The sequence below is a fragment of the Pagrus major genome, chromosome 4, assembly GCF_040436345.1.
Source record: "Pagrus major chromosome 4, Pma_NU_1.0".
Taxonomy (NCBI): domain Eukaryota; kingdom Metazoa; phylum Chordata; class Actinopteri; order Spariformes; family Sparidae; genus Pagrus; species Pagrus major.
This window is the reverse complement of record NC_133218.1, coordinates 38,403,192-38,419,721: the sequence shown is the minus strand read 5'-3', so window position 1 is coordinate 38,419,721 and position 16,530 is coordinate 38,403,192. Positions and strand designations below refer to the sequence as shown.

Below are 16,530 nucleotides of genomic sequence, written 5' to 3'. Positions count from 1 at the left end.
TGAAAATCTTACATTTTCTGTTTTATTGTCTTGCTTCATTTCTCTGATTCTGACTCTTGAACAACTGAATTTTCCTGCTGTGGGATCAATTAAATCTCACCTTTATCCGTATCTTATCTCGTACTCGTAGTGCAGTTTGACAGCAGCACAAATGATTAACAGATGAGCCGGTGGTTTTGTTTCGGGCATGTTAGACAACAACAGCCTAGAGGTGATGGAAATAAAAATAATCCTCTAATACGGAGTGAAACTATTGTTTTTTGGTCCAGTTTGTTTATCTCAAAGTAGATTTAATTAAGTAACAGGAGAAATATTATTTATTCTGTGGTTGAAGGTTTTGGACAGTCTCTCCTCTGACTCATTACATTTTTATTAAAATTGTTGCATATTTGAATGACAATGAAGTTTTTCATTTGTAGATCTGCATCATTTTCCTGTAATTGTGTTTTTGTGCTTTAACTCTCCAAACTCTGATGGTAGTTGGTGTTTGGGTGGTGCAACAGCAGCATCATCAGTTTAAATGGCCGCCGCCTTTGTGTTCATGAATGTGACGCATGCAAAGCTTCGACATCGTGTTTACAGACAGGAATACAATTCAAACACGTCTCACCTGTGAACTTCCTAAAAATGCCCCAGAGCTCAGCGATGTCGGTGGCGAAGGTGATGTCCGTGTCCAGGACGATGACCTTTGACAGGTCTGAGGGCAAAGCTTTGGTTAGCGTCAGCTTCATCAAGCCGTAAATACCTGAGTAATGTTTGTTGGGTATCCACGACACCTCGGACTGAAACGACAAAGAAGAAAACAAATGTGTAGGTTTCAACAAACAGGTCGACACAGTGAGTGATGGATCCACAGTTCGTTATGTGTGAGCAGTGTTCTGTGCGTAGGTGAACACAAAGCAACATTCATCATATTTTGGCGAAAGCTCAATGTGTTCTTTTCTTCCAGAATCTGCAAATAGTGTCTTTTAATTAATTCTCTTGATTCAGAGTAATTGGATCTGCATAAGTGCATCATGTGCAAATATAATCGGCTTAGAGTCTCGTCTGTTTTTCCTCCAGTTTAATGTGAGTTAATGAAAACTGAAGAGAGAAGCTGCAGGTCGAAGCATCTGACGGCACAAAGGACTCATTGTTCAGCACAAACACTGAGGGAGGAGAATGTGATGATGTGATGGAGGGGGATGCAGGTTGGAGACACACACACACACACACACACACATTCATGCTCGTTCCTCACATTCCCGTCACTCTGAGAGCTCATTCATCAACTTGATGTTAAAATACATTATTTGGTGTTTTTGTGCTGAAGTGTCACTCGCCTTGGGGAGAAAAGTGTTTAAGCAGCTCGGGCAGATTGTTGCTGTTCAGTGAAAACCTTGTAACCCTCACTGAGATGAACGTCACTGTTTTAATGTTAAGGAGCGCGATGTACAGCTCAGATCACTGAGATAAAGTCTCAGTGGTCAAGATATCAAATACACAGTTATTAGATATAAGGTTTCTTCAGGTGAGTATCGCAACACGCGCTTGTTTGAGGGGAGGAGGGCTGCGTCATGGGTTGGCCGTGGTCTCGAAGCATCACGTCAGCCTGCTTGGAGGTGAGGCGGGTGTGCTTTGGCCCCACTGGTGAAGGTCCATCTCAGTCGCGGCTTGGCTCAACACGACGCAGTAAAACTTAGACGATACTGAACCTGCACCACCCTCAGTCAACAATGTGAAGGGTTGAGCAATATGAGATATACACCGTAAGAAAACTGGTACATCTGCCAGCCTGGTTCTACTCGGTTTGACTCGGCGCGGCCGGGGTTTAGCATTTCCATCACAACTGGGCTACCTGTTTGAAGGTGTGTCTTAAACCAATGACACTTGTCCCGATCCCCGCAGTCCTATCGAAGAATCACCGCTAACAAAGTGGCTCCGCTAAGTCAGTTACAAACACGTTTCATTTCCTATAACTTCTTCACAATAAAAGCCCCCGTTATTTAGTCATTTTAAAGCTTTTATTATGAAGCAGCATCACAGGAAACGCTGTGTTTTCAGCAGCAGTAACTAAACATGAACCAGCTGACAGTGAACACGATGAAACGGTGAAACACAGCAGATGTTTGAAACAAACAGGACGAGAGAAACTAAAGAGATTCAGTCAGACATGAGTTCAGTATGGATTTGAGGGGCAGATGGGTGTTTGTTACGTGTTGGCTGCAGCCCGCTTGGGGGCGGGGCGGCTGCAGCCTGGCCCTACCCCGGAGCAGGACCATCGCTGGGCAGCTCGGCTCAACTCAGCGCAGTAAAACTGGTGATGGAAAAGCAGCGCGGCTCGGTTTGACTCGCGGGGCCAAAAGTGCTGGTGGAAAAGTTAAACTAATCCTCAGATTTATTTATTTATTCAATATTTTTCTTTTTCTTAGGTCTGACCAAAAGTCAGAAACCAAAAGATATTTAATACATCATCATGGAAGCAAAAGAAATCCAGCGTATTTATTTATTTTCTTTCAATCAACTGATCAATCAATCAACTACTTTCCGAGTGTATACGGCAAATGTTGCATTTTCTCAATTGAATTTCCATTTAGGAAAACAAAAAACATCATCATTAATACTGCTGAAGTCTGCACTGAAATATGTGCACAGTACTGATCCCACACTTGCTATATAATGAAACAAGGTGACTTCAGAGGCTGAGACTGTATTTCACACTGAACGGTGTTTCTAATATTGTGTCCCAGCACATTAACACAAATGAGGGTGGACACAATAATAGAAATAACAGACAGAGATGTTAATTAGTCGAATATTGACGCATCCAACTCTGACTGGAACTTGGACCTCCTGTCTTGAGATTAGTTGTCAGTGTAAATGGAGGTTAAGCTGAAGATTGACCCTCCATCACATCTTGATGTAACATCCAGTTAACACTCAGCAGCTTAAACAGTCCTCTGATCTGTTAATGTGACATCTGACAGGCACATGAAGACGCACGCTGTGACCTCCTGCTTTAAATTCACGATGTGTCTGAACTGTGCAGGTTTTGTATTGATGTCTCTCAGTCTTTGATGCTCCGAGGTGAATCTCTTCTTGAGGAGATTTATAAATACATTTAACTCGACTCGTATCCTCACAACCAGCTGCTGCTCTGGTGCAGAGAGATCCTCCTTTGATATGTTAAATGTGGTGTTTGACTTTGGCTCACCTTGTCCTGACAAGGAGCAGGAAACGGGGGATGTGTCGAGGTGTTTGGACAACGACTGACATGGTGTATGTGAGACCAGGTGTAGGTGTGTGTGTGTGTGTGTGTGTGTTCGCTCACCTTGAGTTCATCTGCATCGTAGAAGCTGACTTGCACAGATGGGACCATCCAGGACTGGAACAGAGAACTCAGGATACGATTGGCTACTGTGTCGGTGATGAAATGAAAGTGAAGAGGATTTCTCCTGAGGAAAGGAAACAAAAGAGCCGTCAGGATGACGAGGGAGAAAAAAAAGCCGGTGCAGTTTTGCTGACACAGCTGCTTCTCTAACAATAAATGTTGATCTGGTTGGTGGTTTGATGTTCTGGGCAGGTTGAGGACGGTCTGGTCTGAAGCATCAGTGCAGTTAATACCACCTTAACTTTTCCAACGCCAAAGCATAAAATATGACTCATTTAAAAAGCTACGCAGGGCTGAACCTGTTCACAGCCTCGAGGGGAGACTGCAGAAATATAAGGAGTGTGTTGGACTTGAATTACCTTTTTATTCCCCCGCGCCTCAGGCCTGACCGGCATCTTTCAAATATTTATGATGATTTTTTTAAAGAAAAGTATTTAAATTATTTTACTTGTGCCTGTGCACATCACCAACATCCTTAGTATGTAGTAGGGATAGATAGATCATCAACCTGGACGATTACTGGCTCCGATATTAAGCATTTTTCTGACTGTTGGTGTTTTTTGTGTCCGATTGCTAATAAAATACATTCATTCAGAAATGTGCTAGTTTGGCTCTGATGCAGCATCTTCTCTGTCATCCCACTCTGTGGTCTCTCTCAACGTCCTGCCCACAATACAATGTGATTGGTTATACGAGTAATAGCTGCTGATTCTAAATCTGTAAAGTAACTAGTAACTAAAATTGCCAATTAAATGTTGGAAGTAGAAAGTAGCAGAAAATGGAAATACAGTATACAATGGAAGTACAGTACTTGAGTAAATTGTAGTTATTCTAAATTTTGACACTAAGATTTTTATTTTTACTGCAAATGTTTATCGGTTCCATAAATTGTTCTCCTTGATTACTAATAATCAGTTTCAGCCCTGAAGAAAACTTTTCAGACAGTTCCTGGTGTGAAGTTCTCCTTCCTCCTCGCCACCTTAACCAGCTCGCTCCATCCACAGCTGCAGGTGGTGGTCACACATGCATGAAATGAACAGTGTTGAATATTCACCTCCCGTTCGCTTCTTTTCTATGTGAGCGAAGGGGCAATAAAATGTTCGCTTCCGTTGGCCAAGCAAATTTGCATCATGGCTGTGAGCTGAGTTCAACTTTGGTGAACCTCAACTGACGAAGTCGAGCCGCAACCAAGAGCAAGGAAGCGTCGTCCTGAGTGTACAGTCACATTTCCTCTACAGAGGACAATAAAGAATGAACGTGTGTGTGTGTGTGTGTGTGGCTGAACCAACAAACCAGCAAACTGATTTCTGTGTGTGTCACATCGCTCACTGCCCACATTCAGCACCAGCAGTGTGTGTGCGCCGATGTGCGACCGGCTCTCACTTGGTGGCAGTTAAAACATTTAAACAAAAGGAGCCAAGTGAAGGTTTAAAACACAACATACAGACTGTGTTTATGGCTCATTATGTCCCTTCTTTCCCCCAAAACACACACATTTTCTAAAGGATGACTGGTGAGTTAGTGTCAACTCTTCACATGAAGACTGTGTTGTGTTGCTGAAGTGAATATTTTGCTTTGTCACGTCTTTACAAAGAGGTTTCACGGTGACTTCAAGGATCTACGAACTCCTGACATTTAGATATGTTTCATAAACTGGTCTTTATTGTAAAATTTTCCTGTTGACAGGTTCAAGGCTGAAACGAGAGCCACATGATCTCAAAACCAACACACACACATGGACATGGACCGCACTGAGCTGAAAGCAATATAAAAGATATAAATATCTTGAAAGCAGGTCGACAAGAGGAAGCACTCAGAGTCTGAAAATACGGCGAAAGAGAATTCAGTTTGTTCTCAAACCTGCAGCACATCAAGAAGGTTGAGGTTCAAATAGGGAAAAATAACTAAATTGAACTTGAAATTGAAAAGTCTTTAAAAGCATCTGTAAAAAGCAACAAACCCACGAGACAAGAGCCGACTGAGGTCAGGAGAAATCTGCAAACAGCAACAAAAACCTGAAAACTTCTCAACATCTAAATCTAGAAGGTTAAAAACATACGAGTACTGATAAATAGGAAATCAGTAAGAAATAAAAATTGTAATTTCATTTCATTTCATTTAATCAGAAGGAATTAAATGGGATCAAAGGGTTGAAGGTTTTTCTTTAATTCGGGCGCTACATTAAAAGTATCATTAAAGGTTTTATTTTCAAAACCTTTCTTTCTCTCTCTCTCTCTCTCTCTCTGACACTGTTCAGGATTTACAGTTCCAACAAAATCGGGGTTATGGCCGTGTCAACTTCTGCTTCAGAGAGAAAATAGAAGCTGAAGTGGAGCCCAAACAAGTTTTAGACTCAGGGACAAAGAGGGAAGTGGAAGAGGTCACGGAAAGGTTTTTGAAATGAAAATTCAGTGTGAAACCTTTTCCTGTTGTGGGTGAAGTGACTCACCTGTGAAAGAGGACAGACTTGACCAGCGTGACCACGTCTCTGCTGGCGTTGTGACCGGCACAAACGCACGCTACATGGATCAGCTGCGGAGAAGAAGACAGGAAGAGTCAGCGGCTTCGCGGCAGCTGTCGACACTTTCACACTCTGGGTGCAGACAACTTTCATCATAAGTTCACAGCATCCTTCTCTCTGTAAATCTGCCACCGGCCTTTTTTTTTTGCAATGACAACATGCAGCCACAGCTATCAGTTTAAACACCTTATTTGTGAATTTTAGCTTTTTCTAAAATAACTGAAGCTCCTCTTTTTAGTTTCCCAACATCTTCTGGAGATAAAAGCAGCTCCCCCCCGTCAGCGCCACATAATCCAGGACATCACACCCCACTCTGATGTGAAATTTCACATTTAGCTTCTCAGATATGTATGATTTCACGTCACACACTTTTCAGCGGGAGGAGTCTTTGAAAAGTTGGAGCTCAAAGGTTGGAAGTCACATCAAAGAGCAAAGTGTGTGTTCCCTCGAATCTGAGTCCCCGTCAGCCTCCTCCTGCCGCCATCTTAGATCTGTCTGTATGAGCTGCTGTGATCCAGTGAAGGTGTGGTGCTGTAGTGTGCTTCACACAGTCATTGTTCAAGTGTGTGTGTGTTTCCTCACCTCACACTTCTGGACGGTGGGCGATCGAGGACACTCGGTGTGGTTGTTTTTCTCCTCTGCCGTGTTGTCTCCGTCCTCCGGTCCCGTGTCCGCGGACGCTCCCCACTGCTGGTTGCCATAGTTACCGTCCGGCGGCTGGGCGGCGGTGCCTTGCGATTGGCTGAGCTGCAACCGGATCTGCCGGTTCTCTTCCTCCACCTCTCGAACCCGCGACTCGAGCACGGCTCGCTCCAGGACTCGGGCCGCCGGTGTGTCGGCCAGACAGGGAGCCAGGAGGAGGGAGCGGCCATCTGTGGAGGAAGACAGTGGGACTGTCAGACCGTCTGTGATTAAGTCCAGGGTTTCTGTCAGTGTCCGACATGTAGTCCCGCCCCACCAGACCTAAGCACCGGGAGCTCTGAACAGAATCATGCCATTCTAGATTGCCACTGAAATGTGGTGGCTTAAAAATGGGAAGAAAGTAAATCAAGTGTAAGTATCATAATCTCAAACTGTAGGCCTACACTGAGATAGAGGATGAAGCTCTGAACCACAAAAAGAAAAGCAGATGTTTCATCGAAGGCAACATGAATATTAAGAGTGATATTTTGGTATACCGATGACGGCGGCTGCTAACAGGCTCTCTTACTCAAAACTTCCCCGCTGACAGGCGACAGAAGGTGAAAGCCTGAGATCCAGCTTCAAATCATCACTTCACAGACCTCCAGCGGTCACGCTCACTGCGCTCACGTTTTTATACTTAATGGTACAAACATGCAGAGAATATGTGAGCAACATGTTCTCGTGAGTCTCACACTTGAAAATTGGCTCATCACACTTCTTCTTTCTCCACCTTCCTCCATCCCTCGCTCTCCTCCGACAGACTGTGGTGTGAACGCTGGCAGACTGCCGCTGTGTGGCAGCTTGTTACTTAATAAAAGTAAAAATATGAGCGCTGGCAGAGATCCATTTGCTTTGAATACATTTGAATAAATCACTTTGTCTTTTACTGAGTAATTTCTGACGCCTAATTTAAAGCTGACTTGAAGTGGACTTACAGTAAATTATGCATGTATGGTTTGAGGGACGTCAAAGGCAACACCGCTTCTGTTTTAATGGCTCTGAGCACACGGACAAAATAAAGAACAGAGAAAAAAAGAAATTTGATTCTTTTCATTCATATTCACGTCTTTCATGATATATTCTGATTTCCCTCACTGCCGGTCTCTCCTTTCCCTCCTCCTCCTCCTCTGTTCCCTCTCTAATGCTGTTGGAGCAGCAGCTGGCCCACAGCTGAAGTGAGGCATGCTGGGAATGTTCACACCCTCATCTGAGGGAGAAAGATGACAGTGACAAGCGACGAAGGAAGGAAGGAAGGATCATCATCACTGTACAGGACAAAACTCACACCGTATGTTTCTATTGGATTAATGTTACAGATGCTTCAACATACAAGAAGCATTGTATTGTTGTAACATTGTAACAGAGATATCTATAAACTGCTGCGTGGTTTAATTTACTGTAAAGCTTTTATACTCATGTCAGATAAATACTGGGGGACACAAGTATAATATTTCCTTTCCAACATTAAAGTATGCTACAAATACCTCAGAGTTGCACTTGACTACAGCACTTGACTTAATGTAGTTTGCTACCTTGCATTTTTATTGTTGGTGGGCGATCCGGCCAAAAAATAACATCAGGATCTATTAAATCACAATCCTGATGCACAATCTAAGCTGTGGTCTCTTTTCTCAGTTTTGAAATAACCTCTCGACTGAAGGCAGACCTGAAAAACTCCATCAATTTCCCCATTAAATAAGGCGTGTGACGGTGTACAGAAGTCACTGAACGATTTTCAATTCGACACCCAAAGCAAAGGTCTGGGTCTCTTTATTTATTTCAATCTGACTCCAGCTATTAAAACACTATTTTTTTGGTATTTTTGGTAAAGACGGTTCTTTTTTAGCACACACTCCTCATCAGCCACGTTGGTACTTATAACTGACGTTGTTGTTTACAAAACGTCACCAAGCACGAGTCACGTGAGGGAACTCGTCCAGTCTGCACTGCCATCTCGTTTGCTGCATCACTGTGTGGTTTGCTGAAGCAGTCCGGTGGATCTGCTCGTCACTCGGGTTACATGAAGTTTGGAAAAGGGACGTGAACACCTTCACCTGGACCACCACCTCAAATCCTCAGATCACCCACCCCTCGTGGATATAGTGTTCTGTAATGTATATAAAGTATTAATACGCATAAACCATTTTGTCGACATCCTGAATAATTATACTCACATTATAAACCTTGCAAACATGCTTTTGAAACACCAGTTTTGAGAGGAAGGGAGAGTGAAGGACACTTAACCTGAGACGGCAGATACAGTGACAAAATCTGATCTGCAGTCACAAAAGACAGACGGACAGACGGACATGTAGCAGCAGAGGCTGCTGGTTATTTCTGAAGCGCCGTGTTGCTATGCAGAAGCACAAATAGTGTCTAAATGCTCAGTCCATCGTGGACACACAGCAGGCGACAACTCAGCAGTCGTCCATGTTGCAGAGAGAAACGATCGACAACACAGAAGAGGCCTGCTGTCCAAGAACCACCGCTCACCTCCACCTGTACGTCACATATGACATGTGTGAGCAGGAGCTGTGTGTGTGAATATACTGTGTGTGTGAGTGTGAGTGTGTGTGAATATACTGTGTGTGTGTGTGAGTGTGTGTGAGTGTGTGTGTGAATATACTGTGTGAGTGTGTGTGTGTGTGTGTGTGTGAGTGTGAGTGTGAGTGTGAGTGTGTGAATATACTGTGTGAGTGTGTGTGAATATACTGTGTGAGAGAGTGAGAGAGTGTGTGTGTGAGAGAGTGAGAGAGTGAGAGAGTGTGTGTGAATATACTGTGTGTGTGTGAGAATATACTGTGTGAGAGAGACAGTGTGTGTGTGTGTGTGTGAGTGAGAGAGTGAGAGAGTGAGAGAGAGAGTGTGTGTGAATATACTGTGTGTGTGTGAGAATATACTGTGTGAGAGAGACAGTGTGTGTGTGTGTGTGTGAGTGAGAGAGTGAGAGAGTGAGAGAGAGAGTGTGTGTGAATATACTGTGTGTGTGTGAGAATATACTGTGTGAGAGAGACAGTGTGTGTGTGTGTGTGAATATACTGTGTGTGTGTGTGAATATACTGTGTGAGTGTGTGAATATACTGTGTGTGTGTGTGAATATACTGTGTGTGTGTGTGTGTGTGAATATACTGTGTGAGTGTGTGTGAATATACTGTGAGTGTGTGTGTGTGAATATACTGTGAGTGTGTGTGAATATACTGTGTGAGTGTGTGTGTGTGTGTGAATATACTGTGTGAGTGTGTGTGTGTGTGAGAGTGTGTGTGTGTGAATATACTGTGTATGTGTGTGTGTATATAGTGTGTGTGTGTGTGTGAGTGTGTGAATATACTGTGTGTGTGTGTTTAAATGTCTGGGGGCCCTTGTTGCTCGTCAACCTTCTCCATCACCATCACAATCAATAACAGCACCACAGGGTGCACATGGACCAGCAGAGACTCATTCCTTCATTAATAAAACACAAATGCACTGAAACGCCATAATGTTCCTCAATCACTGCTGCTTAATCAATAACGTCAACAGGTCCATACTCATGAATATGTTGAATATATTATATTTATCAGGAATGTAAGAAATCCCCCTCAAACACTGGAGTGCGACCGATCCGAGCTTCCCGGTTCTGTGACGTGACTGTTGCAGCTGCTCCTCCAGTGAAACCCAGTTTACAGCCAACTTCTGCTGATTCTGGAGGGAAGCGCTGGTGTCGCAACAAACTGAGACGCGTTCAAGGTAAAAAACTTTACATCTAAACGTTTAAATCAACATGGACGAGGAGTTTCAAAGTGGTCAACAGGTGCTAGCTAGAATGCTAGCTTGGCGCCATTTTCGCGTCATCGCCCCGCCCCCCCATCGTTATGCGTAAGCTAGTCGCGCAACAAACCGCGTCGCGTTTGGTCTCAAAATGGCGGACAGTGGCGGCATTTAAACGTTTCACTAAAGTTCACAGAAATGCTGAACTCGGCACCACAACGCCGCCGTCACTGCCTATTCTCACCGACTACTGACCTGCAACACGTTGATGAAGTTCAGCACATGAAGACACGGAGCGCCATCATCCAGAGGCGTGGCCGGAAGTTCCCACCTGAGACAACCCGGGGCGCAACTGCTCCCGTGACAAAGGTTCCACCTGGCTGCTGCTCACAGTAGACTGACGTCACTGCCATCTACAGTTTTATTTAATGGATAATATTAAACCCTCAAAATCAATCAAAGGAAATGACTTCCCTGCTGTTTCAATTAAATAAACAAAAAACTATTTCTTTTTCGGGGGACCACAGCTGCAACTAACAATCTTTTACATTACTGATTAATCTGCCAAATTTCACGATTAATTATTTAAATGTTTGGTCTATAAAATGTAAAAAAAAAAAAAAAAAAAGTGAAAAATGCTGATCACAATTTCCCTGAGCCCGAAGTGATGTCTCCAAATCACAAACACGCTTCATTTACTGTCCTGAACAACAAAGACAAGCAGCACACCCTCACATTTAAGAAGCTGGAACCAGACAATGTTTGACATTTTCACTTGAAAACTTGAATCTCAACATTGTTGAATTGATGTTGTCACCACAAATGCTTAAAGCCTAATACATCTAGTAATTCTAGGTGAGGAAGCCCTGACAGACTCAAACATTGTAGCAGAGCCTTGAGAAGAGCGAGAGGACTGAAAGCTGTAATCAGTATCCTGTATCACGATGACAAACCTGTTAACAGTGAAAGCATTTACTCAGAAAACAGATGCTCTGTCACACAGAACGGAGAAGGACTTATCTGGAGTTTGTTCATTGGATTTTGATATTAGCCTGATAGAAGAGAGCCCAGATGGTGCTGAAAGCACCAGAGCTGAGGTTTGATTCTGGCTAAATAAGACAAATAAATCAGGAAGAAGCTTCTTGTACCCTGTCAGATGACTCAGTACAGTCCTTGCAGATTCAGTGTGAGCTCAGGCATGTGTGACTCTCTGACTGCCTGTGTGACTACGTGTTATAAAAGCTCTTCCAGGAAACAGCACCGCGGCCTTGTGGCGAAGAGATTCTCTGAACTGACCTCGACTCTTATGATCCAAACAAAAGCGCTGACTGCGGCCGCGGCGGCTCTCTGCGATGTCAGAATGTAAAAATCAAACTGAACAGAAAATACGCTCCACATGTTTTAAAAATTAACTTAATAGTCGGATCGAAGGGGAAACGAGCTGAGTTGCAAAAAAAACCATCTGATAATTGATGTTTTCTGTTCTCGCTGGTTGGATCAATGTGTCCCTCTGACCCAAACCACAGCTCCACTCTTTTATTATAAATCAGCATTTGACTTTTTCAAGTCTCCAAGTCTCCATGATAATTACACAGTGTGGATTCTCAGATGGGACTGAATAATGAGAAAGTTCTGGCAGAGCTCGATTTGGGATCATACTCACTCTCCAGGTTTCCAGCCAGCAGGTAGAGCCAGGTGAGCAGGACGATGGCCGTGAGAGACGCCACCAGCAGCTTTAGGCGCCCGCGACACAGCAGGTTCATGATGGGATGGCGGCGCTGAGGGCTCTGAGGGTCGGGGAGGGGGAGGGTCAGGGGTCGGGGAGAGGAGGGGGAGGGGGGTTCAGGTAGGGCTCAGTCCCTCGTCAGGTCGCTGCAGCATCCTTTCATCTGGAGAGACGAACACAAGAAGACAGACGGTTGTTCAGAACAGTCGTGACATATGTACAGTACGTACAGAATGACAAGGAAAACGAGCAGAACACGTACATCAGAAGTCAGCTTAGTGTTGTTGGCACGCAAAAGATCTACACGTTTTTAACAAGCACAAGTTTGTATATTTCATTCAGTCATCCCAACTGAAAATCTGATATCTCTGATTGTTTTATCGAGTGTTTAAATCGCTTGTTTGTGCAGTGATTCAACCGATCAGCGTTCTGTAGTTGACCCGTGACCAACGTGCCAAACAGTAATTTCTGATGAGTCTCGGCAGCTTCAGCAGACATGTGATTTCTCTGATGAAGCGAAAAAGATGAAGCTTTTGCAGCTGTTTTTTTCTGGCATCAACACTGTGTGTTTCTTTTAAGAAGACCTGCACACATCTTTATGTGTTTTTGTGGCTATTTTTGACAGGAAGTCAGACCATCTTCATCTGTGATCGTGGCGAACAAAACAGATATTTCAACCCAAACCATCATGTTTTTCTAACCTTAACCAAGAGGCACGGTGCCTCAACCCAACCAGAGCAGAAACACAGCGCTGTGATGAGAGAAATAGAAAATTCAACCTCAACAGACGTAAAGTTGAAACAAAGTTCAGTTTGAACATATCTGTGGTTCTGCAAACACAAACCTGGCTGACATTTATTCTGGCGACTGGGTTTCTCCTGGTGGTTTAAATCAAACACAGTTCTTTCATTTTGCATCACTTGTCTCTTTTATTTAGTTTTCTTTTTCCCACCCAGAGACGGTATCTGATCTATCGTCCATGATGTACAGTGTAATGATTCACAGACGCAGTTTAAAGACATCGCTTCAGCTTCGGCTGCGATGAGATCAAATGATCCTCAATAGCTTCAGTCTAATGAGGCTCAACTGAACTGAACAGGAGAATCAATAAGTGTCACATTTGCAACATGTAAACATGGAGAATGTGAATCCAGAACAAGCTGTAGCAGCTCTGTAAACCGTCCGTGTGTCAGTCGGTCTCTGTCTCGGCTCGCCTCCCTCTGTGTGCCGAGCCTGATTAGAGCCGCAGGTCTGCCTTTGTTTTACAATGTGATTCATTAATCCCACTTTAATTAGACAGAAGCCTGAAGGAAACAAGACCGGCAGGAAAACAGCAGAGTGAGTTTACAGCAGCAAGAAGGAAACTTAGCGCTGAATCCACACCGAGTCAACAAGTTTCATTTGGTTTCTGTCAGCGTGTTGGATGAGCACGCTTCAGTCTGAGACTACGGCAGCTGAGGAGGGACAAAACTGACAAATGTTCAAGATGAATGATAAATCCATCAAACCGTGGCGTTAAAAACAAAATATTAAAAATGTCCTGCTGACTCTTGCCCCTCAAAAATTTCAGGACCATCCAACGATCAGTAGATTCATCAATTTGTTTTCAACTATTAAATTAATGGCAAACGATTTTAATAAATCAGTCGATCATTAAGTCAGATATTTGATATTGATATTTCTGGTTTCGTTCCTCCTCTGTGACAGAAACATGAATGTCTGTGGGTTATGTAAAAAACAAGACATCTGAAAATGATCGACAGATTAACAAATAATGAAAATAATAATAGTTGCAGCTCCAAAATAAAAAGGTTTGTATAAACTTTTCAGGAACATTTCATTCAGTCTGCCGTTCGCCTGGAAAGAATCCAAGAAAATCCAGCGAGACATTTATCTGAGTTTATTTCAAGACAAATCTCCTGATCCACTAAAACCCAAATAAACATTTTTATTCATTATAATTTATTACTGGAAATTTTATCCGTCATGTCGAATATGCTTGCAAACTTTTGTATGTTCCAGCTGACCTGCTTTGCACCGACTGAAAAACTTGAATTTAATTAACGTGAAATGAACAAACTGAACTCTGCTTCACCTTCAGTCAGGAACAATAAACTTCTTCTGTTATCCATTTTTCTTTGATAGTAGATTTACAAACGTTTCAATGCAATGACAAAGAAAAGACACAAAGGACAAATATCACATCGTATCCACATGATTTATGTGTTTTTCTGTTTTAGGTTTCAATACGAAGCCACAACCCTGTGAGACGAAACAAAACACTTTTCACTGACTGGCCTCGTCTGTATGAGAGACACTTCCTGACCTTTAGATGAAGAGCAGTTTGGAGGACAAAGTGAAGAGAAAGAGTCCAAACACAGTCGGCCTTCAGAGATTTAATAAAAATATCCTCAATAAAACAGTCCAGAGATGAAGGACACAGATGTGAAGCTTCAGCCAGCAGGAACATGTCTGCTCGTTTAGTTCTCCGGCTTCAAAAAGAGGAATTCAACAAAAAGAAAAATCACTTTTTTTCTGGTTTTTCGAGGAACAAACAACTTTCTAAGGTGTCAGTCAGCTGCAGGAGAAACGTGAGCGTAGCTCTGAATAATGATCCACGGTGCTGTGTTTACTCTGAGGACAAGGTCCTGATCCATCCGTCTCTGTCAGGACGTTCTGCCATCGAGGCTCTTTTCTCTCCTCAGCAGCTGAATCAGCTTCATGTTCAAACACAAAACACGGCGCTGTCCAACACGCAGGCTTCCTCTGCAGCACCTGAAGGTCACCTCACACCACCTCTCAAGAAACAACTCAGGAAAAAACATCTATCTCAGATCCTCGTCCACTGAGAGTTTCACCGTCATCATCTGTGACGTTTCACCGACTTCAGTTGCTCTGACATCGGCCGGATATTCATGGTCCTCAAAGGATGAACCTGAGTGTGTTTGGTGACTCCCTGGTCTCCGTTTAACATCACCAGCAGAACAAAATGTCCACTTGCACAGAAAAAATATTAAAATCTACTGACAAGACTGATGCAAAATGTGACTATAAAGAGAGAAATCATTTGGAAAACTTCAGTCTTCATCTCCTCACCCCCATGCTGATGGAAAGTCAGGTGAAAATATGATATTTCATGTCCAGATCTTCATTATGTGAATATATCTTAGTCGAGGGTGAAATAACTACAGATCAGAACCTCAAAGATTCTTGAAATGCATTAAAGAGTTTATCTTCTTGGTCTAAAGTTGATCCTGTGTGGTTTTCTGGCCGGAAGAAAACGACAGCTTCATAAAACTAAACTTTTAGTTAACGGCAACAATACAAGGTCATGAAAACACTGTGATTAGCTGCTGTAAATCAGAGCAAAGTGTGTGCAGAGCTCCACTCCACCGACACTGCCAGAGGTTTAAACTTTCCAACTACATAGAGATGATTTATGAGTTAATTAGTGAGGTTGATGTATGCGCTGTATGTCGTTAAGAGCAATGAAAGGTGCTGAGATGGGAGGAAAAGTGAGGAAAAGAAGAGACGGAAAGAACGAAGAGAAAGTATGAAGAGACGTGAGGAGGAGGAGGAGAGGAGGTGGAAGGGAAGTGTTTGCAAAGAGGAAGAGAGGAATGAAAGAGACGAGGTTGAAAGGAGGAAAATAGAAAAGATGGTGGCAGACCAGAGGAGATAAGGAACAACACAGAAGCTGAGGGAGAATAGAGGAAGATTTAGTTTGAAGAAAAGAGAGGAAACAGCAGCAGAGAGCAGAGAAAAGAGTCAGTAAATAAGATCCAGGCTGAGTTGTGGGATGCGGAGGTGTATTGGCCTTTCAGCCTCCAACACTCATAAACCCAGCGAGGATATAAAAGTGAGGGACAGTGCCACTAAAGAGGAGTTTAATAGGCAGCTTTTGTTGATTCTGCAAGAGCTGCACAAAACGCTTACACTCCTGGACTCTAATTGTAGCCGTAAAAACAAAAGACTCGCCAGCCGGCGATACGAGGGGGAGGCGTTGGAGGACTGCAACCGGTCGTCTAATCAGAGCTGAGAACAGCGCCGGAGGGACGGCAGAGGCTGCGTGGGCGGCACCGGGGTGGACATACAGCGAATAACTTGGTCTAATGGCTGTAAATTAAAGGATAACACAGAGTGGACGCTCTGAACGCTCCTCTGAAGCAGTTAAACTGTGACTCGTTTACTTTCATTCAGTCGCAAACTAAATCAAAGCTAAAGTTTCTCAGGTCAAAGTGAAGGCGGCTCGGAAATCAATGGAGATGTAGAGAAATATTTACTGCAGGGTGGAGTGTAATGATGATCTCTACAGTCAGTGGAGCTGCGGTTCAAACCACCAACCACACAAATGTAGGATGACCTGTAGCCTGCAGTGTGCGAACAATGCAGCTACGCATCGGACCGGTCCGCCTGCGGTTCTGTGTCCCACAGTGAAAATCACTGGAATGGTCACACAGCCGGTCAGGCCAACAAGAGAAC

General features: G+C 43.5%; 1 protein-coding gene across 1 annotated transcript in view; it reads right to left on the bottom strand.

Moving 5' to 3' along the window:
- Positions 1-16,530, bottom strand: part of large2 (LARGE xylosyl- and glucuronyltransferase 2) — an 81,754-nt gene that overhangs the window by 11,014 nt on the left and 54,210 nt on the right. The window contains exons 3-7 of the mRNA XM_073464360.1: positions 11,986-12,211; positions 6,474-6,763; positions 5,820-5,902; positions 3,311-3,434; positions 611-782 (exon numbers count right to left, since the gene is read on the bottom strand). Coding sequence (XP_073320461.1) covers positions 611-782; positions 3,311-3,434; positions 5,820-5,902; positions 6,474-6,763; positions 11,986-12,085 — 769 coding nt within the window. The 5' untranslated portion in view covers positions 12,086-12,211. The remainder of the gene's footprint in view (positions 1-610; positions 783-3,310; positions 3,435-5,819; positions 5,903-6,473; positions 6,764-11,985; positions 12,212-16,530) is intronic.